At 40.1% G+C, this 27,855-nt stretch overlaps 3 protein-coding genes across 3 annotated transcripts in view; 1 reads left to right on the top strand and 2 right to left on the bottom strand.

Annotated features, from left to right (window-relative positions):
* The window catches only part of adcy5 (adenylate cyclase 5), a 69,166-nt gene extending 65,389 nt beyond the window's left edge, over positions 1 to 3,777 (top strand). The window contains exon 21 of the mRNA XM_062403218.1: positions 563 to 3,777. Within this exon, the coding sequence (XP_062259202.1) occupies positions 563 to 691 (129 nt within the window). The 3' untranslated portion in view covers positions 692 to 3,777. The remainder of the gene's footprint in view (positions 1 to 562) is intronic.
* Positions 3,778 to 5,813: 2,036 nt separating this feature from the next.
* sec22a (SEC22 homolog A, vesicle trafficking protein) lies at positions 5,814 to 16,585 on the bottom strand. Its single transcript, XM_062402601.1, has 7 exons — positions 16,457 to 16,585; positions 13,027 to 13,237; positions 11,865 to 12,028; positions 11,134 to 11,313; positions 9,576 to 9,694; positions 9,178 to 9,243; positions 5,814 to 8,126 (listed from the first exon to the last, which is right to left on the bottom strand). Exons 2-7 carry the CDS (start codon positions 13,206 to 13,208, stop codon positions 7,926 to 7,928), a joined length of 912 nt encoding a protein of 303 aa, XP_062258585.1. The 5' UTR covers positions 13,209 to 13,237; positions 16,457 to 16,585; the 3' UTR covers positions 5,814 to 7,925.
* Positions 16,586 to 21,556: 4,971 nt separating this feature from the next.
* pdia5 (protein disulfide isomerase family A, member 5) overlaps positions 21,557 to 27,855 on the bottom strand; it is a 48,476-nt gene continuing 42,177 nt past the window's right edge. The window contains exons 16-17 of the mRNA XM_062402037.1: positions 24,589 to 24,723; positions 21,557 to 23,851 (exon numbers count right to left, since the gene is read on the bottom strand). Of these exons, the coding sequence (XP_062258021.1) occupies positions 23,777 to 23,851; positions 24,589 to 24,723 (210 nt within the window). The 3' untranslated portion in view covers positions 21,557 to 23,776. The remainder of the gene's footprint in view (positions 23,852 to 24,588; positions 24,724 to 27,855) is intronic.

The following is a 27,855-nucleotide window of genomic DNA, read 5'->3' as shown; positions in this document are numbered from 1 at the left end:
CGTCACTTTTAGAATCTTTTATGTAGATGACAACATTTAGAATATGATGTTTTCAGTAACTTTTCATTTGTATGACAGAGCCTGAGAAAAGCTGATGATTGTGGTGTTTCATTTCTGCCTCTATTCCATAAGTCTGGCTCCATTTTATCATGAATAATTATGAATAAAAACACAATCAAATAATAGAACCTAAATTAAGACAATAAACTTTTAGTATGAATGTGATTGCACATCTTTTCTGCACAGTTAAACACGTAAAATTAAATTCAATGCAGATACCAGTATTTTGGGGAAAGTCTTAAATAGGACAAGTTTTTTTGGCAAGCCAAACAAAATGCAAATGGAATCTAATGTAAATAATTGAAATGATCTGTTTTCCTTATCTGAAAAAGTGTCTAGCCTTTCAAATAAATTTAGCCTGATTTTAACCTAGATATCTTTTGAATTATTAATCTAATCGATGCTAAGTGGGAGTGATTGGGTGCTAAACATATACTAAATAATAAAAACGTGGAGAATACTATGAAAATAAACTTGTCCCACGTCCTCTTCCTGCCCTCAGGTGACCGCAGACCTGCAACAGGTACTGAGCTCCTATAACTACACACTGGAGTACAGAGGGTTGGTCACAGTCAAGGGCAAAGGAGAGATGATGACCTATTTCCTGACCGGCGGACCCCCCAGCAGTTAACACTACACTGAACCACCAACAAGACACGTGGGGGTTAAGAGCCTTAACTCTGCCTCTGTCGCGGCAAGCATTCTCATGGACCTCTGACAGCTTACTGAGACAAACCGAAGCCTCTCACAGCCTCTTCTTCTGGGGCCACAACGAGGACCAAGGATGACGAACCTCACCCCCAGAGCTCAGCCTGCGGAGGAGAGACTTGAGCGGAAGAGGCCTGGCGAGCCCGACTCTGACGTTGACACCAAAGATGTCCAATCAGAGCACACGGACGGATAGATTTCACCAGCTTCGCAAGGCCCTGAAGGAAATATATGTTCTCAGAGAAACTTATACTTGCTTTCATCTACCCGACGGGTTTGGACGAACCTGCAGGAAGACACAAACTATGTCGCTTCCTCTTTCATTCTGCCTTTCTCCTGCTGAAGTACACGTAAAACACACAGTTTTATGTGTCATGTATACAATGCTCTGTACTGTATGTAAAACACATGTTGTCGTGACGCAGGTACATATCTCAAAGTGTGGACACTCAGCCAGCACTGCAGCACTACCTGTCCTTTTCTGATCATATCAGCAGTTCATTGATAAGCGGAGGAGTTGCACTAAGCTGTGTCTCATCAGTGAAGTGTGAGGACGTCCCTGAGAGGCCGATTGGACGTTTTTTTGTAAACACAGTTGGACGACACTCAGCGGTGTTTACGGAACGCTTCCCGTCAAACGTATGAAATCACCAACTCACACCACAGTATCATCAGCGTACATAGAGAACACACTAAGAGGATGTCAATGAAGAGCTTTTACTAATCTTCGACATTTTGTATTTTGACTTCAGAACACCAAACCCCTATCAGATATTTTAAGATTCTATATTTTGTACATTAATATATTAGAGAGCTATCTATAAAACACCAACGTGTATTCAGATGTACATACTCGAACCATGCCTGCGTTGGGATTTAGGAAATCCTCACTTGTGTTGCCTGGTCTTAACGTGGAGCCACAGCTGATGAAGCGATAACTTCAGCAGAGCGACACACCTAGACGCCCTTTTAGATTTCTTCTTTTCTCGCTCTTTTACCCGAATCGAGCGTGTTTTCTATTTTTACCTGCAGGAAGTCGACCGTTCGCTGATTAGACGACGTTTCGGATGATTTCCCTTCACCGGTGCGTTTAAATCTCACAGCAAGGAAGGAAGTGTCAAACCGAGTGAGGGCGCACTTTGAATGACGAGAGGACGAGGAGTGCATCGACCTCGGTGCTCAAAAAGCCATTTTGCGCTCCGGTGCGTTCAGCCGTCCACCCCCTTCCCGTACCGCTCCACATCCCCCAGCCCCTCTTCTTGCTCGCTCAATCAGATGGTACGACCCAATGAATGTCCAATGATCTCCAATGAGGCCTTTTAAAATGAACTCTATACTAATGACGCTGACGATGCTAATCCTGTGGACAGGGAAAGACGAGCCCGTTTGGAAATGTGCCCTTTTTATCTACTGTCGTGTTTGTTTTGTTTTTCTTATCAGAGCAGTTTTCTTCAGTATTACGTCACTCATGGTTACAAACAAACTGTCTTGAACATGGGCCTGTCATGGATTTTTTGCGATTGTCAGCCATTTCACCACAAAACACTGGTTCTGTTTGTCTCGGCTGAGTTTGCAGATCGAGGAAATGAGCAATTTAACGTGGAAGCATAAGGATCAGGCCTTCATTATTCCAATATGTATTTTTTCATTGTCAACATTTCCGACGAAAAAAACAAAATCACCTTCAAATGTTACTTTTTGACTCCCCGACCTTTTCTCTATCCCTGTTCATTTGTGAAGTCTTAAACAGACTAGTTATGTTGAGCATCATTCAAACAGGAATTAATAGAACATTTATTGGGACTCTTTGTGTTAATAACACATTAGTTGCTCTTCATAATTAAAATTTCTTCCAGGATGTTGCATGTAGGATTGACTTACAATCAAAGCCAATATATGGAGGCTTGACTGCCACAGGAATGAATGTTTTTTTAATTTATTTTATATAGGATATATTAATAACCTGATCAAACTTATGTTTTTAGAAACAAATAACAATGAATGAATTGGCTTTGATTGGTTATGTTGATAGAAACTCATCAGCAAGTAAAAATTATAATTAAGGATGGTAAGACCGTTAGACAGCAGGTGCATTTTGATTGGCCAGATGCAACATGTTGGCAGATGTTTGGCCAATCGGAGCCTCCGCTGGGTTGGACTTGAATTTTAGGTGGCGCTGATGTGTATGTTTGGATGGAAAATGTTAAGCAGACATGTCAATCAACGGAATGGCAAAAACAATAAAAGAATTAAACAAAATATTCTGTAATTTTATCCCAAAATTGAATTAATTTATCTTTTTAGGTCAGATTTATTAGTTCACTGAGTTTAAAATTGCATGATTAAATTATCACCATGACAATAGATCTGTATCAACTTATTTTAATTAAAGAAACAACAGCTTCCTTGTTCAATGTGACACACACACGTTCTTAGCAGCAGAGGACTAAGATAAATCCAGGTTTTACACAGGGACCCATTCATTCTTGATTTTGGTCTTTTCTTGGGGTTTGTTGACAGTTTAAAAAAAAAGTGCATCAGCACCAGTTACCTGTTTGAAAATAACGAGAGGAACTCTTCACTTTGCTTTGAGCCTGAACAACAGAACGTCTGCACCGCTGGTTTCTGTTTGGTTACTGTACAGCACTGCTGCTGCCCATCATCTCCCACCACTCGTTCAACCTTCAGCGTGATCCCGTCACACTCATTGAATGCGGTGCTTGTTCTGTGAGCCCTGTTCGTTGTTTTTTCTACTGTCAATTGTGCAGGAACGTGCCATTAGAAAACACAGGGGCTCATAGAGGAGGCCCAGACGTGAGGTGGAGGCTGCAGCTCGTCTTTATCTTCTGTGCAGCCGAGGAGCCTCATGGTGACTGTGACACGGTGACGCAGTGTCTGTGCCGAGAACAGCAGGACAGACGAGAGCGTGGGTTGTTTTTGTTGTCATGCCAAACACTATGCTCTTTTTTTTTTTTTTACAGTTTCAATAAACTGCTGAGATTCTTCACAGGTATATGTCGACTCTTTTCTGTGGTGTCACTTAACGGATTGAGATGACTGGATGTTGCCTCTGTTGAAAGCTGCAGCAGGAAACTCAGGTTTTATCTAATCCATTACACAGTATGGCCAAAAGTATACGGACACTCAAACAGTAACATTCAGTCAGTGATGAGGTGGAACAAAGCACATTTACTTTGTAGCTGTTCCTTAGTACATTTCTTCACATTTATGACGATTTATTTTCAGGTACTTTTTACTTTTACTCCACAACATATATCTGCAAATAGCTGTACTGTATTCTCCATAGCATTTTTAACAGCAATCCATTGCCTGCCCGAATTTTGTTTTTTTATAGTTTTAGGAGTAATAATTAGAGTGTGTGTGTGTGTGTGTGTGTGGGGGGGGGGTGTACTTGATTGCTTATCCAATCAAAGCAAGCATGAAACATCAGACTCCGCCTCCTGCCGAAAAAACATCTGCCATGGATTCCAGAAGACACCACCTCCGAGATTCAGCTCGATGTTTATTTAAAATCAAGTACTTACTTGGATTAACTCAAGTAAAGAGTTTAATTCGGTGCTTATACTTTAGTGAATTTCCATGTATTCATTTGTACTGTTATTTAGTAAAACGTGACGAATGTATAAGCTGTTGCACTCAGTAAACTCAGACTTACAAGAGTTTTCTTCCATTATAGCACCTCAGACTTGCACATTCTAGCCAAAAGTAAATGGACACACTAAGGTTTAGACTTGTGTCTTTTGTGTCCAGAAATATTTTAAGGCTGCAACATAGAATTATATTTTAGACAATGTGCTTCCAGCTTAAATCCAGGATTAAGTTCCAGGATTACCAATGTGCTCAATTGTTCATGCAGTCCACCAACAGATGGCAGCAGCACTACAGCATTTGGTTTCTACACAAGCTCCTTTGTTTTCTTCTGTTTAGAAATGACGGAAGGGAAGGAAGCAGTGATCATCTGCAGATTAGTACCCTGAGTGGCGTCTCATCCATTACAAACTCAATATCTGTATTTATATACCAGTCATATTAAATCGAGTGAGAACGAATGAGGGTCTTGGTTAAGTTAATTGAATAACTCTAGATAAGAAGCAGCACTGGCCTGTAATTGAAATCAAATTTTCTTCATTTGAATGTAAGCAAACGTGCAGTTTTGAGCTGTGCAGCAGATGTTAACCACTTTGAAACCTCCTCCTCAGAGCCTCCTAATGATTCTGACCTTTTTGAACAGCCAACCCGCGAGAGTCCCTGACTGCGAGCTGTGCCACAAAAACATTATCGCCTCTGACATTCAATTGAGTTCAAATTGTCCACGGAGAAGTCTACAATTTACGCCGCCTGACATTAAAGCCCACACACTTCCTGCTCCTGTAGAAAATACATCGCAACTTCATTAATCTACATCTGGAGGAAAACTGCACAAATAACATCAACTACATTCATCATTATCATAATAACTCTTGTGCCACTGCTGGTTTAAATAAAATTAGAAACTAATTGCTACCAAAAAATTAAGAGATTCAAACGCCTCCGATTCATGACACAATCTGTTGCTGCAGGAAAAACTAAACACATTCTATATTTTTTTGAATGTCAATCGTGTTATTTTATTGTTCCAGAGCTGCACTGAAAAAATTTAATCTAAAACAAGAGTTAGTGCATTTGAGCTGAAATCAACAGGACCAGGTCACATCCTGATAAATCAATACATTTCTGATCATTCCATTATACTGCTTGTCTTGTATTATTAATGTTGCAGGGCTGACATGAGGTGAGAGGCAGGGTCGCCGTACATCCCAGCGACAAAGTACAAAGAGAAACTTTTCAATGTCACATTAACACCTATAGATGATTTAGAGTCTCCAATTAACTTAAACCCAATCTGCATGTCTTTAGGGTGTGGGAGGAAGCTGCAGGAAACCCACACAAACATGTGGCGATCAGGTAACTGCACAGAAAAGACTCCTGGTTCCAGTCGATGCGTCTTCATTTGTGACGTGAAAGAAGGGACAACATGAAAGCGCTTTCAGTCTCAGATATGCTTTAAATCCAGTGTTCAAACACATTTTCAAATTAGAGCCATTCTTTTCCACTTCTGCGTTTCCTGAATTGAACCCTGCATATACAATAAAGTATTGTATTATTCTGTGAACTTATAACATTAAAATGAATAAAAATGTGGGGGGGTGGAAATCGCATACAAATATTGTTTTGCAGTTCTCTCCCACGTTCTTAGGAAGTGGAAAGAGGTCGCATCCTTTTACCATATATGTGTAAAACAGTTTAAAACCATTGAAGTACATTTTTTCAGATTTTACACAACACACATCTTCTGTAACTGCTGTGGAAAAAGAACATAAACAACTGGAGCCAGTGAAGCACAATCCAGATCCAATCAAATCCGAGCCATATTGTGTAAGGAACTATTAGGTCATGTAGGTGTGGTGCGTCTGCTGGAAAGCGAGGGAACATTCTCTGAACACAGTGATGAATCATACGAGGCTGAAGTGAAGCAGCGCTCCCCAGACAGATGTGGAGTGCAGCTGCCAGATGGACACTGAGGCTAGTTGCGTGTGTTTGCTTCTTTTCTCTTCACTTTTAACTTTGATCAGTAAAGAAAACAGAAAGAACATTATGACAATATTGGCATAACAGTTGTGCTTCTCATGAACAATGAACAATAAAGGCATGACTCAAGCCTCTACCCTTCTCCATTTGTTTACTATTATTTGTTGGGACGCTGCAGGAAGCCGGGAAATCTTCCCGTCGTTTTAGAAGAAAACCTCACGCAGCTTAATCACGACGAATGTGGCATCTCCTGATTGTAATGACGCTAAATTGGAATTTTGTGCTCATATCCATCACACAGGTAGAGTGGGAGGCTGAGTTTTTGTCTTCCTAAGTGGCAGATGCAGCCGTGTCTGAAGAGAGGGGATCGTCGGGGGGAGAAACACGCCAAGGGCTGCTCAGATGATCCGAGCTGCCTCTGGCCTCAACAACACAGCAGGTTCCTTTACTGCTGCCAACACAGACTTGTTTATTAACAAAGTCACTTGACACAGGCACATGCTCGCGGCTGTGTGGGCGAGGAAGTGGGGAATGAATGCTAACAGGCTGTTTGTGTCGACTGGAGCCAGGAAAGCTTTGTGACAAGATTCACATTTTTAAAAGAAGCGAAACATAAGACAACAAATAAAACTGATAAAATATCTGGATAAATCTTCACTGAGCATGTGCCAATGAATCCATCAGGAAATAAATAGCTAAATGAACCATCTACAAAATGAATATTTTCTCTTCAAAGTAAGATATTTGGCTCCTAAATACAGAATGCACAAACATTGAAGTGATATGTGAGGCAGCGTTGCATAGTTTCAAGCCAAGACTTAATCCTGAGCCCTGCACCAGGCCAGGTAATCAAGCGTAGATGTGCAAATAAAAGTATATAACAGGAAATTAAATGCAAGCTGAATGTTGTTGAAAACAGGACAAACTGAATCAACTCTGAAATCAACGAATATTAAATACAGAAATATGTTGTTTCATGTGTCACACTTGTATAAGTTGTGTATGAAGTTTCAGACAAGGGAACATATAATTTGGTCAGATATTTTATAAATTGTAAATTCTTCCGAGCTCCCACTTCAGCGTTATTATTTTGAATAGTGACACTTAATATCTTAAATGTAAAGGGAGCTTTAACATGACGAAAGATTTGTCTACGGCTATTTGATTTGAAGAAGGTTTTAAACATGACAGGTCGTTTCCAATAGGTAATTTTGTGGCTGCAGTGAGAGCACAGATGGCCAAACGGAGCATCCTGCATACAGGAATAAACTATAGCTGCAAAGAAAGGAAGTATCAGTAAATGTCGTAAACAGACATTGGTGTGGAACAGACAGCTTCTCAAATCAATCGAATAAATTCCTCAGATGCTTCAAGGCTGCAGCAGAGTGTCTCACTCAGATTTGTCCACTGGTTCTGGGATTGAGTGAGAACAAGACGACTGTGGTTCTGCCAGATTCCCTCTTACTTGGTCTCCACTTTGGCCTTGAACTGGTCGGTGCTGCCTCAGCTGTATTTCCAAGGCTTTCATGAGACAGTTGGTCCATTTGCCTCTGTGTTTAGAGTTTCACTCAGACGTTATAGTCCGGTGCTTTGCCCAGCGGTTGTCTCACTTTTATCTGCAGGGTCATGAAGGCGCCCACGGCCACATGGAAGAGGATCTGCCACATGTTCCTCAGTTCATACAGATACATGTTGGACAGACAGATGAGTGCCAATGCCAGGAAGGACTTACTGTTCCTCCACACAGAGAAGTAGGCAAACAGGTAGCACTGAAGGGGGAAAGGAGAAGAATTTGAATGCTACACACTGACCAGTTGCAAGTTGTCATCATGCTTAATTGGAAAATAAAGCTGCTTTAATTCATGTCCAAGTCAGTTACTCAGGACATTTTCTGGAACTCCTCCAGCCAGTCCCCAGAAAATAATCGCCAGAAAACGAACACGAGTGACCTACAGCAGATAAATCTCCAGAATAATAGTTTGTGTATGGATGACGTTATGAACATGTGACAGAAATTAACCCCTTGCCGACGAATGTCGCGAATTTGCCTCAAAACCCATTCCGGTCTGAATGCCGTCGAGGTGACGATGTGCCTGATGGTGCAAATACTACACATACCAAGGAAGGTATTGGAAGCACTATGCCGCCATCTAGTGGTCGGAGTGGAAAGTACATACTAGCCCCTTGGGACTTTGCAGCAAAGTTATTTTTAGGTATTAAGCTGAATTTGAAATACTGTGATGATGGAACAGCAATGATTGTACAGAAACATATGTTGTTATTCAATTTCAAGCAAAAGCAGCATCAATCTAGAGAGACTGAAAAATTTGTTAAATTAAGGTTTTGCCTAATGTCGCTAATTTGCCTCATACCTTAATTCTATATCTAATGTATATGCTATATTGAAATTACCAATCTCCAATTAATCTAGCATCGGTATGACAGCCAAAAACACAAATTATAATTTGTTCATACAATTGGAAATGAATTCAGGCATTAAGGGGTTAAACCAATTTTCCTGACTATTTCCAATTTGGCTTGAGAGCTTAATTCCCTAATTACCTTGTTCCTCCATAAATTTTACAATTTTCAGTAGATCTTGACTCCAGATAAGAAATTTCATAAATAAGAATAAAGCATCGAGAGCTGCACAAAAGTTGCTGATAAAAATGTTTCAGAGAAGGTAGTGCACGGCAGTGAAAGGCAGAGAGCTTTCACTAATGTTAGTCTAGCTGACAAGCTGCTGAGCTGTAAAGTGCGGGGCAATTAGTCAGCCAGTCAGCCAATGATGAGCTGCTCTTACGGCAGACTATCACTTACCTGATACAGACAGGCTGCTGTGCCGAGGAAGAAGGCAATCACATAATTAAAGTCTTCATCGTTATTCTGCAGACAGGATGAAAAGAAACAGAGAAAAGTTTAGTTTTCAATGCCTTTTTCTCATTTATTTTAAAAGACTATGCAATATACAGATTCAAATGGAATGGACAGGATACAGCGAACTGATACTCTTATGCACCTGAGTATTCAGTACATTAGTGTGATAAGAACTACCTAAGAAGAACTAGTGAGACCATCTTAAAAGGTGCGGTTTGGGAAACGGTCATGTCCGTCCATCTTTGCATGCAGTCAACGGTTATGACCCTTATGACTGTCAGACCCAACTATGAAAATAGACTCAGTGCATATGAAACCTAGATTTGTCTTTATATCCTCACCTGTAAAATGCTCTCTATAGCATGGACTCCTCGAAGCAGGTTCAAGCCTCCACAGAGGACACTTAGTACACAGGACACAATGCCTTGGAGAGTCACAGGCTCCAACATCTGTGTGGGAGCTGGAAGACAACATTTAGAAAAGACATATATATATATATATATATAAAAACGTGCTGGATAAAAAGATAAATCCTTGAATAGAAATAATCTAAACAAACATTGTTTTGAAATCTTTTGACATTTAGGCAGTAAAGGCACGGATCCATAAATATCATCATATTAGCATACTTCATCCTCCAGGACAAAATCCTGGAGGATAAAGTAGAGCTGCAGTGAAGAGGATGTCAGGCGAAACACAACAGCTCTAAGTGACCTGAGGTGGCATCACTTAGCTCGGGGCAGCTGAGGTGTGACGGCAGGTACAGGAGGGGAAGTGGATCTGAGCAGCAGAGAAACAGTGGGACAGTTTGACTGAACCACGTGATATCTGACTACTACAAATATAGAATATTCCAGGTTTTTAGATGCAGATTTTTACTGAAAATCTCTTTTTTAAACTGATATTAACAGAGATTTTATGTGACCATGCTTCCAAAGGTTTCCTGCTGTAAGAACCACTGTTTGCAGTTTATAAAGTGAACAATCCTCTCTCACAATGTACAATGAGAATAAAGACAATGCATCCAGTATTTGACTGCTGCATAGAGGCATGCAGTATTCTGAGGAAATAACTGGTGACCTTCTTGCATGTTACAAGACCAGTGGTACCAGTATTCACAGTACTACATAAGGATTTCATGATTACATGAGATATCCCTCTGTTCATCTCCAGAAGGGAATCTAAGCAGGCATGCTAATATAATAGCTCTCTTTTATAATTGAATACATGCATGTAGGGCTGCTTGATTAATCGAAATTTAATCATGATTACGATTATTAAGTCAAACGATCTCCAAACTACTATAATCGAGTTGAAACGATTATCTGGCATTTTTTTCGAAAGAGACGCGCATGCGCAATTCAGTCCTTCCCCCTAAGCATTCAGCGGCCCAGCTGACTGGCTCTCAGTCTCAAGCAGCAGTAAAGTGAAGGAGGCGAGTTGTGTGTGTGGTGACCGGCGGTGAAAAAAACAGCACGAGTGGAAAAGCACGGAGGGCGGCAGCACACCATGTGGCGGCCGTGCCGCGCACCGCTATTCTCAAGCGCGCTCCCGCCTGGCTGTTCTGACCGGTCAGACCAGACCCACATTGCGCCGCACCGGTCACTCGGTCATAGAGTGTTAGGGTTTCCATCATTAAGGGTTTGAATAACCGGGCACCGATATCCTGGTTTCACGGAGGAATAAGACACGCAGCCTTCATCTGTGTTTACCGGAACCGGAAGTGATTAAAAAAAATAAAGCATAGACTTCAGAAAAAGGGCATATATTAATAATTGTTTGAATAATCGTGATTTTGATATTGTCCAAAATAATCGTGATTATGATTTTTTCCATAATCGAGCAGCCCTACTTGCATGGGAGTGTGTATGTTTTCAGCGGAAGCAGCTCATGTCCTACCTATGCCCTTGTACTTTGTAGGTGCGTGTACAGAGAATCCATTGATAGCTCGCAGGTCCTCAGGGGAGAGCTGGTAGGGCGGTCGCAGCCTGATCTCTGTCTGCATGTCAGACAGGTTGATCTTGGTGGACAGAGAACGAGGGCTGTTGTAGCGCTGCTTTGTCTTCTGGATGAAGGTGTCTGACAGATCACAGTGCACAACAAGGTGTTTTAGTATCACCGGGAGCGAACAACAAGGGGGATAAACACATTGTTTGTATTAAAGAGGAGGATATTCGGTCAAGGTTAAAGAACGATTTCAGCCAATGATAATCTGGATGAAAACTGAAATGGTTGTTTAATCTGAAACAATAATCATTTTCATAGACTGTATATAAAGATGGATCCAAACAATGTTTGAGAATTCATTTGACAAGTTTTCATTTTTATTGAAAATAAAAATGAAAACTCTGGCTCCAAACGATGTCACCATCGTAAGATGAAAGCATCTGTTCTCGGGATATTTTGGCCCCATTTTTGTACAACGGAAGGAAGTGGAGAATTGTCGTCTAACTTAATTTTTTTATATTGTGTGTCATTCTCTGCTTATAGGTTTAAAATTAAGGATTTATGGCTATTCCCTTTTTATTTAATTATTTTTAGATTTTTGATTGGACAAACATGTGGCCGTTGAGATTTAGCGATGGACATTCTAACCAAAAATTGCAAAGATAATAGAAAACAAAGCTTACCAAATTCAATAAAGGAGTAGGGCCGCACAACGCTGCTGGTGCGTTTGGTGTCATAAGTTACTATAAACTCTTTCTGTAGCTCGTCCAGGAAGCAGAAGGCCAGCACGTTGGGGTAGTTTGCCGTGCACACCATCAGGTATCCAACACCCAGTGAGCTTATGAAGCTGAAACAAGAACATCATTACTTTTCATACACTGCACTGTTTTCCTCACAGAAATTATGGGACACCTTAATTTGGACATCAAGCTAAATACATTGCAGATGACAGAGAAAAACTACACACAAAAGATCATATGGTCCAACTGGGATTAATTTGGAAAAATATGGGGGGTCCAAATTTAAAAAAAGCCAAAGTAAGTCAAGATCACCGTCACAAGACCTGTGAAATGATATGAAGTCACGGTTCACATCCTGTGATTTTTAAATCAATGATTTTCGTTTGTTTTAGGTTAATCAAATTAAAAATGACTCAGTTTAATGTCTGTTTAATTACTTCTTCTACCCAGTTTGCCATTATGCTTAGAACCATAACAGACTTAACAACAGGCTTTAAAGGGCCTCGGATATCACAGTACAAATTAACCTGCCTCATTCTGACCTTCAACGTTTATTGACCTCCTCTTCTTCAGATGCTCCAGGCTCTTACTCATTAAAGAGACTCTGATCATCAGAGGCTGTGGTTTTTGAAAGGTATGCGTTATGGCTCACTGATGGGGATCATTTGTTAAGTTTATTTTGAGGTCATGTCCTCGGTTTAAATAAGACTAATTAGCCCTTTACAAACTGATTCTGAGCGATTCAAAGCATTGCGATGAGCACTGCCCTTTTAGAAAAAGTCTGACACTTCGAATGAAAACCTGTCAAATCACTGGAATTAAAAAGCATTTTACATAAATATCACATGAGGGGGAGAGCAGGTTGAGAGTTAGAAGTAGAATGTTTAATCATCCAATGGGGCACTTAGGATGAAGAAGTAGAAAAATTATTTAAATCTCTATTTTATAACTTGAATTTGAAATACATAAAGCAAATAAAGTCTAAAGTCAAATACAAACAAATGTTGCATATTCTGGAGATCATGTTTTAAACAATGGGTCTAATGTAAAGGGTCTCATAATGGCCAACCATGAGGACATTAAATTAACATTCAGTAATACCTACTTGACATTGTACGTTCCAGTCTTAAGGGTGCAGCGGTCCGGAAACTGGCTGAGTTTTTTGGAGAGACCTTTGAGATGCCGCTTGGTTTCCTGAAGCTCTTTATCCTGCTCATAGTCGGTTGATGCAGAGAGTGGCAGGCCGTCCCCAACCCGAACCACAGAGGCAAACACTACCATTGACATCTTACAGCTTTGGTGATCTCCCTGAAGACCTGCAAACATACATAACATGGAGAGGAAAGCTTGAAGTTTCTTCTTGTATGTTGAGAGTTGCTAGAATTGTCTTTAACTTTGTTAAAGCCCTGGCACTAAGCCCTGGCAGCACATCACCCTGACCCTCATTCCCCTCCACTGACTCCAGATAAAGGTCTGGATAAATACAAACTCCTCCTTCTCACCTATAAATCCCTTCCACGCCCTAGCACTACAATATTGAAACTGACCTCCTCCACCCCTACAATCCGCTCAGAAGGCTGCGGTCCTCGATCTCAGCCTTCATCTCCAACACCAAAGTGCAAACTTTTGCTACACCTCTGGACAGCTGCAAAAAACGTCTCAAGCACCACCTGTTCACTAAGGCCTTTGGCCTCAGTTAATCATCCACCCTGCTGTTTATTTCTGTTTTGTCGTTAGCTGTCCTGATCCAGGTGCAGGACAATGTCTGGCTTCATGTGGCCATAGTGTGTTGTCCAATTGAGCACTTATGGGACATCATGTATCGTGAATCCGACTCTGCAAAGTACCACCACAGTGCAGGATGCCCTGATCCAGGTCTGGGAGGAGATCCCCCTCACACTGATCGCAACTGCTGATTTGGAGCGGCAAAGAACTAGAGGTTTTCCAGAAAATACATTTGTAGATTTATCTGGGTAAAAGAACTGGTTGAAAATGCAGAACATCTTTACTTGTTAACACAAGTCACCTTCCTACATCAGTCAAGCAAATCCCTGTTTTGCCTTCCAAACTATCAGATATAACGCAATTCTAATGTTTAGTTTTACAACTTGAACAAACTCCACTCAGGTTCTAATAATCTTGCTGTATTGATAATGTAAATTATTGTTATGCTGAAAAATATAACTTTTACCCCTCCCTCATTGCTTACTAGAAAAGACTGGAGCCAGCATACAGTTAATTGTCTTACCAGCACACATGGAGTATTCAAAAGTTTGAACATCTGAGCAACAAAAGTTGCAATACATAGTTCTGTGTTTGTTATACTCTCATTCCTGATGGCTCTCACACACGACATGGGTGGGTCCCGCCATGAAATTAGGAAACTCTTGCAAAACCACTGCTCAACTCATCCTGCACAATTTGCTACAAATTTACAACATGCTCACAAAATCCAATAAAAAAACAAAATCTCAGACATGAAGGACAGACCTATCACACACCTGGCACTCAAAGCAAATTACACTGACCCTTATCACCACTTTTAATTTATGGTTTATGTTTCATGTGTTGTACTTATGGTTGCAAAGGGGCGGGCAATTTCTGGTAAATTTCCAGAAAACTTTCCAACTCTGTCCATGGGAATATTAAGCTTGGGAATTTTTGGAATTTAGAAAAAAAAAACACAAAATAAATGCTGAGCAAAAAAAATATCATTCAAAACTCTATTTTAAGATATATAAGTCTAAAGTCTAAAGCAGGGGGGCCCAATATGTCAATTGCGATCTACCGGTCGATCGCAAAGGTAGTGTGGGTAGATCGCATCACGCGTGCACGATTGGACAAGAGGCAGTCACATGGACGCTCTGGCGCTCTCAGAGCTAATTTACAAACGCACCCGTTGATGTACCCGGACTTAAAACCACAGTTACAAGTGCAGACTACAGTCCCGTACCCCTGCAGACATAATGTGGATACCGACATGAAAAAAAAAAAACGGGTGGGTCCGAAAAACACTGAAGCAACACACTTTCTGAAAACCAATACTTGTGTCATTCTCAAAACTTTTGGCCACAGCTGTACAGTTGCGATGATTCCAAAATTTGAGAAAAACATTTAGGCTCCTTCAAGTGATTCAATGACTTGTGTCCCCAAACTAAGACATCATCTTTAAACCCAACTTTATAACATTGCGTTTAAGGACAAATATCTTTCATACAATTCTGTCCTAGTATTAAGGGACTTATACATGTGCGGGTTTTACAGCTCTTGTTTAAATGAAGGAGCAGCAATAATTGAAGAATTGAACATTCGCTGAGTGACTGTGTGATGGCTTAAAGGGAGAGTTCACCCAAAAAAAGAAAAACCACTCATTATCTACTCCCCACTATGCCGGTGAAGGGGTGGGTGAAGTGTTTGAGATCAACAAACACTTTAGGTCTCAGGGGTAGACAGTGCTGCAGCCAAATACAATACAATTGAATTACTAGTGATCAATTCTTCATGCTACCATGTTTTTAGTGTAAATGTCTTATGTGTTCCACGTGCAAACGCTGCTCCAGAGGATTACAGAGGACATGTAGGATAAAATACGGTATAAATGGCTACAGAACCACTATGGAGTCATGTTGTGTTTATTTGTCTGTTGTTGTATTACGTTTGAAGAAAGAGTCACCATGTACTTCAATTGTATTGGACTTGACTTAAACACTGTTTACCCCTGAAACTCCAGAAGTGTTTTGTGGACTCAAACACTTCACCTGCCCCCCCATTGGCATAGTGGGGAGTACATGAGTGTATATTTTTGATCTGTCCAAAAATCCAAGAGTCTCCCTACCCTGTCTAGTGCCCCTGAGCAAGGCACCTTACTCCCCCAACATCTGCTCCCCGAGCGCCGTACATGGTCGCTCACTGCTCTGTGTGTCCTGCACCAGATGGGTCAAAAGCAGAAGCTAAATTTCCCTACCTGCATGAGTGTGCCTTTGCATGTCTGTGCATGTGTTTGGGACTAATAAATGTATCTTAATCTTATACTTTTTTTGGTCAACTATCCCTTTAAATCAGGACCATGGACAGCTCCACACTGAAAAGGGGGGGGGGGTGATAAATGACGTCGCGATGTGTTTTCACTGAACTTTTGGGAAAAACATGTCATAGCTTCAAAACAAACAACTTAACTGTTATCAGCTGGTTTAGTGATGAAACGTTACGACCACAGTTTGTTAGCTAGGTTAGCAGCTAACGAGCGAGAAGACTTAGCTGTATTTCCACACAGCATGTTTTGTGCATTAGCCACGAGCTTCGTATCATAATCACGCTTCTCTGTGATATTACGTCACAGTTTAAATAACAGGAACAACCCGATAACTAGCTCTATTAGAGAAAACTAGCCACCGTTAGCATCTAACCAATTAGCTAATTCGTCTTAACGTTAGCAGGCCAGGGGGCTAACCGCATCTCCGAGTAACGCTACGAGTCCGACTGAAGAAGAGAGGCGTGTTAAGCATAGTGAGATGATTGGTTTGAGTGTTTAATACCTGGTAAACGAGTGTAGCATCGTGTAGAAACCAGTGGCGTGCTGCTCTGTGAGTGAACAGTTAGCACAGGAAGCTAACGACAAGCAGCAGGGGCGGATCTGTAGATCCGTACGTGGCTGCTTCGCTTTGCATTGTGGGTAAGGACGCTCCTCTGAATGCATGTGTATAAAACATCTGGAACGTTTCACCCTGTTCCGCGTTTGATGTCAAATACAATTATAGTAATGTTTGAATAAACTTGTGTCCAATTGATCTAGCATTTAATTATATAGAATAGAATTACTTTTATTATTTATTATAATAACAAAATTCTGTCACTGAGACAGTTTCTACTTTATTCATTTGTATGCTCACTCATTTAAAAGGATCTATTTTACCTATTTAATCCAATAGTGTTGTAAATACTATTTTTCTATTTCAGAATGTTTTGTTTAACTTGTTTTTATCTCAGTTTTTATTTTCAGATCAACTAATGTTTTGTGTTTGTTTCCAATCTTTCTGCAATTATGTCTCTATAATCTCAAGATATTAGTACAAAATCAATTGCTTACAAAAATTCAAAAACATGTACCTTTTACTTTATTTTCCAGTACCCAGTTTTTAGTCCTTGTAATCGTTTCCTTGCAATTGTTTAATTAAGTTATTTTGTCTCTAATTTTAATAAAAACAGTTATCTGCATAACTTGTGCTGTTCTCTCCCACACTTTAATCATTGTTAAAGACACAATCAATTTTATTTTATTATCATTAGTGATGTGATATATTGCGTGCTTTCTTGTTATACCTTTTACTTTATAAAGCACTTTGATCGACCAACTTGTTTTAAATTCTACATAAATAAAAATTGACATTGACATTACCATTAGGACATCCTGTAGCACTTGGGTAACTTACGCAATATCTTAGGGTAAAAGGTGGAAAGAGTGAAAGGTTAAAACATGAAGTTCAACATAAATCTTATTTTAATTAATAAATGTTACCCAGTGATAATATATGGAGAGAAACTGTACTTTGAACCAAAAATGCTATCAAAGAACTATCATTTAAAGTCAATGTTGGTTGACAGTAAAAAAGTTACTATACTATTCACTATTTTCTCCCCAACTCCAATTCTGTAAATATTCATGAGCCCATTAACTGTGATAGATACTGTTTCATTATTCACATATTAACCCCATTTGTATTTCTCATTCCAGTTTGTTTCCCACTAAAGCCAGTAACAAATTAGCTGTACTCCAACCATCTGATGCTGAGAAAAAACACAGAAATAAAAATAACATGAAAAATGAATGTGTTCCCAAAGTCTGCCCGGGCGCTAGTCCTCTGCAATGAGCCATTCATTGCATTTTCCTATTTTCATACATTTCCTGTTAAGATATGGACGAAATACTCAAACTGTGGCCATAGGAAATGAAAACAATACAGACACACTTATTGGCCTCATCCCTCACACATACCTGTGCAATCTCCCCAGAGCTGTGGCAATGTGTCAGCCTGGAGGGACCTCCTCGGTCCCCTCATGGTGCGAGAGAGGGAGACAGACACAGAGAGAGAGCGGATGATGGATGCCTGCTGCTGCTGACAAGTTGATGAATGGCCACAAGTCTCAGGCAAGTGTTCAATGCAGAGAGTGTCAGGTGTGAGGAAGGCAGGGTCGTCATTCACAGTGACACCATCTTAACAGATGTGCAAACACATCAGCATTCAAATGCATCAGCGCCGATTTCCTCTTTCCAAGGATGTCATCATTACACGTTTCAACTTTGAGCCCAGAAACTCTTTAGAACCTTGACATATCTAAAAACACACCTTCAGAACATTCTCCCGGTTCAACTGCAGGAGTTTGACATTTTTCTGGAAATTCATGAAATGTATTGTTCTACTCTCTTGGGTAAGAATTCATTCAGTATAATGAAAATTGCAATGCAAGTTTCGGAATGGTAATGCATTTACCCTGCACAATAACTTTACTGTGCAGTCAGGTGATGCTGAGAAACCTTTGTTTTACTGTAACAACGTCACTTCATTATGGTCATCATGATGTCATTCATATTACAGGATGATGAATGATTGGATTAAAAAGGTATTGGATTAAGTTCAGTCCCAAGTATTTTTCCAACCAAAACCGTATTTTGTACAGACTTAGTTTGTCTTAGTGAGGACACTCATTGGTATAATGCATTCCCTAGCCCATTACCTTAACCCTAAACATCCACGCTAAGTGCCTAATCCTAACCCTAAGCATTAAACTAACCTAAACGCAAACCTAATTCTAATCCTAACCCTAAAACCGTCTTCACCCCCAAACAGTCCATTAAAGATGGGTCAACAAGTGAGGAAAGGCCAAAAGGTCCTCACTTTCCCACAACGTCCTCACTATGTTGGTTGTAAACTGGTCCTTACAAAGATAGGTGTACAAGAGCGCAAACACACACACACAAACAAACACGACAAATTATTTCATCGATTTGTTTAAGGATTTGTGACTTACTATTGCAGTATCAAAGGAACTTTCCTAATTAAATTGAAGATCAAACTGTGTTGTTCTTTCTTTCTTTATTTTTTTCCTAGAAATAATGACTTTAAAATAAAGAACATGTAAAGATTGATTCTATTCACTGGTCTCTTGGAACGTGGATTCAGTGATGGGAGAGTGGTGAAGCAAAATGCCAGTTAGGATCTGATTCAGAATCTGTAGCACGAGGGTCAGATATTGATCATAAATAATTGACAGTAAATGTATTGATCTAATTAGGTGTAGCTTGCAGCTAATACTCATGTGAATTGAAGTTGTGTGCATGGTGCAGCTGGCTGCACATATACAGAGGAAGCACAATCTTTACTACAGTTTTTATTGTTTCACTGTTCAATCAGGATTTGACATTTTCATGAGAAACTTATTGATTTCATAAATCATTATTGACGGATCCAAATATTTCATGGAAATGTCGCCGCTCTTCCCAGTGTTGACTAACGGCTCCATCGATTTCCATGGAAAGTGAAAACTGTGATCTCACAACAGAGAATGCAAATCATTTTGATTACAGCCTCGTGAGAAATGTGCTAAAGAAAATCTTTATCTCTCTCAAGCAGACACTCAGAGGCCACTTTATTTGATTGTTCTGCTTATTAAAAATGAACTGAAGCATAAGTGAGGCAGTGGACACACAGAAACATTAGAGAGATAAAACTGTGATCAGCCCCAAACACAATCATCTATAAAGGGAAAATTGTTCCTGTTAAGGATACTTGGATGGGAGCAGACCTTGACTTTGTGTTAACGGCCCTCCATTTCCTACGCTCATTTTCCACAGGTTAAAAAGGCTTCTCCCTCCCCTCAGTAAAAACCCAACAAAGGGGGCGAGGAAGCAAACTCGCAGGCATGAAAAATCTCCTGCCTCTTTGAAAATCCCCTGAAGTGAAATCGGGATTGAGAGGGTATTTCTGCCCCTGCTCACAGGCATTAATCAGCCCGGCTCCACACGGCCTGCATCCCAACAACCGCACTTTATCTGAGCACACCCACATGACTCCTCAACAAATGAACACAGACTTAAAAAAAGTCTCAAAGTCACTCCAGAACTTAGACGGAGCCTTTCAGGTGGATGATGTGGCTCAACCAGAGACTGCATATACAATAATCTACCCGGCATTCTGAGGACTTTGACCATAAAAGCATTTTTCCCTGATGGTTTCTGACAAGTTTGAAGCTCAGCTCATGGGCTCCCACTAACATCATGAGTGGGGTCACTTTTAGGCCCGCGCCATTTTCCAGCCATTTCCCATAATAAAGCCATCAGTGTCAGATCTGCTGAGTGCTGCTCAAGCTCCATTTGTTTCCCTTCTGAGATGCAGAACTGAGAAAAATGTCAAAATTTACGGCCACTAAAAAAACCTGCTTTCACCAGGACGATCCATCAATGCAGCCACCTGACAAGGTCGATTTTAATCTATTCCATTATGGCAACAGTAGAGCCTTCAGCTGCCGGTGCAAAAGTGTTTTAAAAAGAAATTCAAACATGTTCTCACACTCTCAATCAATTATATTGTGTGTTTCTCTTCGAGTTCAAACTATGTTTTTAGTGTATTATACAAAATAGCACGAATATTGATGGATATGCTCGAGGCTCATCACTAAGATTAAAGAATTACAATAATTTTCACCTTTGTTATTTTTAGTGTTAATTAATTTATACAATGTCACATTACTAACAAAGTAACCAAAAACATGAAGTCTCTGTAGAAGCAGTGGTGAAGTAAACATGTTTACTTGTGTTGTTTATAAGCACAATGATATGTTTAATGGGTAATGTTTACCATGTTCAACCCCAGACTGTAAATAACGATGGAAAACACTTTTCACTTCATTTCACGGCGCCGCCATCTTTCGAAATCATTTGGAGTCTGCACAGTCGTGATCCTTGTGTGGAGCCATGGTATAAAAGTCCCTGACAATACTCATACTCAACTGAACTCAAATCAGTGTCAGCCATACATCCCTTTAACAACACCTAATAACCAAAACACAAACATTTATTTAATGCATATTTAGAATTGTTATATTTGGTTCAGGTCCCATTTGCTAACATGGAGGAGGCAGGGTTTATGTCCTATACTACAGCCAGCCACCAGGGGGCAATAAAGATGGTTATTATGACTATAATTATTGATCTATGTGACCGTCACCCTCTCTTGTCACTCAGAATGGGCTGAGGTGTTCAAACAAGGAGGAGGCGGCAAGCTCACCGGGGAGCTTTATGGCAAGCGGGTCCTGCCCCCTAAAGTCATTCACGTGACTTTCATTGATATATGGTCTCGTGGATAGGGAGATGAGGGCATGATTCAAGGCAAATACCGTGGTCACATAGATCCATAGTTATTTTCATAACCTACTCTATGTTGACTTATCTTTCATCTTTGACTGATTGGTTCAAAAAGTTAATCATATAGAGGTTCAATCCCAAGTATTATTCCTAGACTATTATCATAGATCCCATTTGGGAGCGGTAGTATCATCCGTCTGTGTATATGGCCAACAGCGTTATCCCTGAAACCCTGAACGCATGTGATGTTTGAAATGTATGAAATGAAAACATGTGATTTTATTTTCTGGAAATGCTCTTTTTTGATTTTATTTTGCAAGGTCCTTACTGCAAGGGGCAAAACTGTACATATTGCTGGGCACAGAAAAGTCAACAAAAGGCATCAATGACTTCTTGGCAAGTGTGACAGATTCCCACACAAAACAGATTCCTTTGGGATAAGACGGTGGTTGTTCTATTATTCAACAAACAAGTGATTTCACAGTGAAGATTTCTGAAGAAAACAAATGGACAACGTTATCATAGGAAACTGTTTCTCCTCGCGAGGAGAAGGAACACCTAATCACATCGATATGTCAACACGGATCTATGTAAAGAACTCTTCCGAAAAGCTCTTGATACACCACAAGGTAATTAAAGTAACAATGAACACTAAACACAAACATGTGTTTGGTGCCAGCCAGAACATTTGAGACGGTTTCACTTGGAATGAGTCCATTAACAATCACAACGAGTGTGTCCGACGAGAAATGGTTCAATAACGTCTACGGACAAGTCTTATTCAAAACATGATATTCTGATACAGCACAGAAAATGATATTTCAGGATTTTATCTTCTTGGGATACAAACGATATTTCATTTGGTGACCTAAGGGCTCCCAATTGTTCTGTTGGAATGCATAATTACGAACAAACTAGTTCCCTTTAATTGTGTTTCGCGATCCCTGAGAACCAAATTCAAAATGAAAGAAACCAAAGTCTTGAATAATGAAACACAAGTCCAGCTACAGATAAGCCTTTAAATATTTATAGTGGCCAAAGCATGGGAGTTGAAAACACAGAGCATTAAAAAAATGACTTCAGAGGTAATAATTATGACTCTGAATCGATGATGCTGTGCGAAGCTGGAGGGGTCTGGAGACTTCAGATGATTAATACCTAATAACTCCTTGGTTGTACTGTGAAGACATCCATTGAAATGGGAGGGGAGGAATGGGAGAGCGCTTTCCAAGCTAACTGAAGACGAGCGAGGCCAAGGTGTGGCAGGCAGGTGCAGATCGAGAGATAAAAAAAATGGCCACAGTGATATTTTTTGACTCTTGGCTCCTCTGTATCGTTCAGTTCACCGATGTAGGGAAACATTAAACTTAAACAAAAACCCTGAATGCCCAAAATGTAAACCAGAGGCTTAAAGTATTCCAGCTTCTCCCTGAACGATGTGTGAATGCATAGCGGATTGTAAGATACTGGGTGTTTACTTAAACAGACGGGGGGATGAATAAGTTTTGGACATTTTATCATTACTTGGGTTCTACCTTTGTTAAAACCTTGATGAAAACCCATTTTGAATTAACAACACGAGCGCTGCAAGATGTTAAATGTCACTCTAGTGCTGAATGTTGTAAACTCAAAATGAAAATGTATAAAGCATGAAACTATGGAGGGTAATGTGCAGTAATATTTGGCATTTCATGTTCTTGAATAACGAGGGCACCAGGCATCTGGTTCCCCTCCACTTATCACTTTTCATATTTATGCAATCCCAGCTATAATTTTTTATCTTTTTAGATCCGTAAGGCCACAGTTTAGAGCAGAGAAAAAAATGACCTTGAAGGCAAAATAATCATGACATTTGGGAACTGTTCCGAATATTGCCCCCCCCCCACCACCACATTGCTACAGTCCCTGACCGTCTGCAGCCACACTTCTTTTAGATGTAAGTGTTGAACGCAGTTATCTTCTAACTGATGAAAAAGCAATACCCTGGATGATCTTGGGTTTGAGACATGAAGAAACTGTAGAAAAATATTGGAACAGGTGTTTGTCTATAGAATAGACACATACTGATTATCAACAGAGCAGGGACGATGGAACTGGATTTGGACCCCTGTGGAGAGACGCCTCCATCTTTAAGTAATGGTGCCAACCACCAATGGTGTCATTCAGTTTCAGACCCCCCACACAGGGCTAAGCAGGGGTCCCTATTGCATAGATTCTGTATAGGGTGTAGCTTTTCACATATGCAGTCACAGTGTTTTGGGCAAATACATGAAATCACTTTTAATTCTGTCCGTGTATTATCTGCCCATTAGAATATCCATGGACAAAAAAAAAAGTGGTTGGTCTGACTGAAGGTACTCTGTTGGTATAAAAAATAGCCTTTCACTGAGGTCATCAACTCTCCAGAGTCAGTGCGGATAGGGCCCTCGCCGGGGTCAAAGGTCCCAGTGCAATGACAAACTGTGCAGCGCATCGCCCCCTCGCTGAGCTCCCCCCCTCAGAGCTCCTCCTTCCTCTTGACAACCTGGTCCCGTCCTCTGAGGCTGCGCATGAAGCCTATGAAGCCTGCCTCCTGTGGACAGAGGAACAGTTGCTGAGTGCGCAAAGTTGTACTTATCATCACAGAACTTGATCTTAATCTTGTTGCCAAGTTGAAGGTCAATCTTCTTAGCTCCAAAACCTTCCACCTGTATTATTCTCTGCTGCCAAAGGACAGGATGAGCTGTGAGTGTGAAGGATGAACAGGGATGTAAAAAAGACCTAATTTGGCTTTGAACGTTTTTGTTTGGTGACTCAGGAATGTTCTAATATCATATATACTGATATTACTTGTATGTTTTGAAAGGGTTACGTGATTTCTAATTATTGTATGTTGTGAATTCTCGTAAAGAAGAATTCTTCTTACAAAGTTTGTGAAGAGCTTTATTTACATTTGAAGGGGATTACTGATAGGTCAGACACTTAACATCAAGAATCATCATTATCATCAGCAAAAAGCTGTTAATTTGACAATTTTTGGCAAAAACATAAATAATAAAAAAACTGACTGGACATAAGTGAGTAGTCGGCTGTTTGGCTGGAAACCAGTGCTAATGGAGAGATCAGCTGTTGCTATAAATAGCCTCATTAACATAATAATTCTTTCCACTGAAGAAATCCACCCTCTTTTTAATGATCAATGAATTTCAGCCAAAACAAGTACAATAAATTGAAATTCTAGCTAAATTGTGTGGGCTTACACAGAGAGTGACATCGGTAGTGAGAATGAAAGTAAACATGAGAGCAGGAGAGATGTTTAGTTCAACCTACCCCACGATCTCCATTGTACTTGTCCACGAACTTGCCATAGTTGTAGTGACTGAATGTTGGGTAACCCTCCACGCCTTCCTGCTTACAGAGCTCGTGGCTCTGTCCTTTTGTACAGTCCACAGCAGCGTATACAATCTGAGGAAGAGATAAAAGTGAAGAAGAAGAATGAATGAAGGATAGTATAAGAAAGTGGTGGACATTTGTAAGATTTATCAGTAAAACTATGTGTATTCTATGTTCTATGTTAAGCATGTCAACATACTAACCAGCAGAGGAGAAGAAGTTACCCAATGCAAACCTGTGTATTTTTGTGTTTTAAGGAGAGTTGCAGTTATTTTCTCCGGATAAAAACAAATGTAAGTTCATGAGTCAATTCTATTTATGCTTTGGCTCACACTCTGTCATTAAATGTCCCTGTTTTATTATTCTATAAAATGATTTTAATTCCCACCCAGTATTTGTATTGTTTGTGTTCAACTTAGTGATTGTTTTTGTATTTAGTTAGCCCTCGCTTTATTTTTTAAAGCAAATAGACTTTATTATAATTGCAGATCAATACTATAAAAAGTACAAAGAGGATGTTAGAAGAGGGTACAATAGAAAAGTCAATAATTATCCACTTGAAATGGGCATTTACAACAAGGACTTGCACAGACTCACTCTTTACAAATCTCTACAAAACAAGTGTTGCCGTGGTGTTCTTCCACCAATCAGGTACATGGTCACACTTTCCCCTTCTGTTCCGAATGCATCACTTTGAATAAGGACCTGTGTTTTTTCAGAAAAATATTGTGTCACAGTGAAGTTGACCTTTAACCTTTTCACTATGATATGTGATAACTTATTCATGACTTCTTGAAGCATGTGTTTTGTGATGTGGCTGTGACCTTGACGTTTGACCGCCGAACACCAATTTTTTATCATTTCATTCTGGAGTTCAAGTGGTTGCTAGATGTGATGAACTGTGCTCCGGGCTGTTGCTGATATATTATTGCCTTCAGGAGGAATGGACAGACTTGAGGTCACAGTGACCAACAAACTCCAATCAGTTCATCCAGTTCATTATTCACCAACACCAGCTCTGCGCTCAGTTCCCGTCATCGATCCTGTGGACACTCTCAGTTCTAGAGTTCTACAGTGGATCCCTTAATTCACCCTGCAGCATTAGACCTGGCTGTACTGTTCTCTACTAAATTGTAAAATTACCATCTTTTTTTATAAATACCATTCTAGGGATAAGATAAAGTCTGTAACCTCATCTCGGCCAATGGCTGTCTCCTGTGCCTCCCAATGAGACCTGTCTGGACCTCTCAGGGATCTTTTAAAGGATGCTTTAACCACATAGCATCAGATAATACAGATATAGTTTTTTTATTAAGTCAGGGTTTTTTACAGGGGGCACAGACGACTACATTTTAATAAACCTCGTTTGTAAAAAGTATAGCCTGGATGCTTCAGTGATAAATAACTAAATGCCCATATCAAAGCTACCCTTTTTAGGAAAAACTACGAAAAAGTATTTTGATGCACATCAATCTCTTTAATGCTTTTTATTCTGGATATCACCCACACCGACGCACTTAGACGGCTTTTGTTAAAAGTTTGTAAAGACATCTGAGTAGTGACGCATACAAATTGCAGTTTAGGTGTTGCAGTATCTCAGTGTAAGATAGCCTACTAGTTTATGAGTATAACTTGGTAATAAAGAATGTGAGAAACCACACGTGAGGTTCCTCAGGTGTGCGTTCTCCAGGTTTGTCCATCTCACATCTACAGCACATGTTCCCCCCTTGTTCAAAATATGGAAATTCTAACATCTCTCACCATAAATAGGCAGATGACCCACAACTCAAATAAAGTTGTATAGTCATTTTACCTTTTCTGAGTAATAGTATTGAACAAGTGGGAAATTTGAAATGATTGTTTTTGGCCCCAATGAAGAATAATAAATCTCAGTGCTCACCTTGAATCCATGACACTAAAATCTATGAACTATTAGAGCATATCCCTCGGTCAAAGCCCAAAAGCCCTTTATTGAACCATATTTAAATTCACTATCTCCAGGTTTATATTTGGACCACACACACTCATAAATATCAGTCCCCTTAATATGCCTGATCTTTTTCATCAAGATCCATAAATTATTCTGAGAAATCAAGGAAAATGTTGAAAAACAGACGGTGATCAAGATCTGCACCAATTAAGTTCGAACATAACCCTCTTAGCCACTTCAATTTCAACAGCTACATGAAGACAATTTCTAAATCAGCCAAGTACCACCTTCAAAAAACAACAATAAATAAATAATTTCAGCTATGGCTATAACTGGGGTGGAGGCATTGAAATAAGTGGAGCATTCCTCTTTATTCAAACCATTCAGAGAAGGAGTTGGAGAAATGTGTTTCCTACAAAGGCACTCCTGCATAACAACAACAAAGGAGATTTATGTTGTGAGGCTATTGCATCGATTAGTGACAAGACGCCCAATAAGGCATGAATGCCGCCTCACTGATACATGGCTTACTCTGCGTGTCCCTTTGGACAGCTGATATGTCGTCCTCTCTCAGGGAGCTGAACACTGGAGCATTGAACCTGTCAACATCGAATAATCATTCCCGGTACATCTGCTTGCTCATGCTGAATGAGGAAATGACAGATCTTCTGCGGAAAGTAAACATATTAGACACTTCTCTGCACCTCCTACAATGAAGGGCCTTTCAAAACATCATGTCCTCATTACAAACTACAAGTGCTCTTGTTTTGTTTCCCATGCAAATATAAATACTCAAATATCGAGAATCTGCATTAGCACCAACTGTTAGATGAGTTCACTGCTGTTGAGTCTTCAGCAGCAAAGACATCTTTGAACACAAAGGGGGGAACAAGGAAAAAACTACTACATGTAAGGGGGCAATGGAGAGACAATAAAGGGACAGTCCGTTAATCAAGTGCCTCACACTAGCTGTCTGAGTGCTCCCCAACAAAACGAGCTGCTTTTATTCAGCAGGTTTCAGATGTTTGATGTTTATAAAAGCAAAATAGTCGACAAAAATTTAGCTGACAACACAGTGTCAAATCACTCTACTTTTCCCGGAGCTGGGCAGTTCACCAAGATGTTTACAATGGGAACAAATGTCTTTTTGCATTTGACGACCTCTGAGTTACGACACTGAGATATACTGACAGTACTTTAAGCAGCAGCAGCGCCAACATAGACATAATTTAAGTACACACTCCATCCGACTGCTCAGCCCTGTGTGATCAATC

Source organism: Platichthys flesus, chromosome 13 (genome assembly GCF_949316205.1).
Source record: "Platichthys flesus chromosome 13, fPlaFle2.1, whole genome shotgun sequence".
NCBI lineage: Eukaryota > Metazoa > Chordata > Actinopteri > Pleuronectiformes > Pleuronectidae > Platichthys > Platichthys flesus.
Note: the sequence above shows the minus strand (reverse complement) of the source record. Positions and strands in the feature narration are given on the sequence as shown.

Excerpts from the sequence above, each read along its gene's own strand:
- sec22a (XM_062402601.1), bottom strand. The coding sequence starts at position 13,208 with ATGTCAATGGTAGTGTTTGCCTCTGTGGTTCGGGTTGGGGACGGCCTG. Across the intron at positions 9,695-11,133 it reads TACAAAGTACAAGGGCATAG|CTCCCACACAGATGTTGGAG; the intron begins GTAGGACATGAG and ends GTTGTCTTCCAG. Across the intron at positions 9,244-9,575 it reads CTATAGAGAGCATTTTACAG|AATAACGATGAAGACTTTAA; the intron begins GTGAGGATATAA and ends TCCTGTCTGCAG.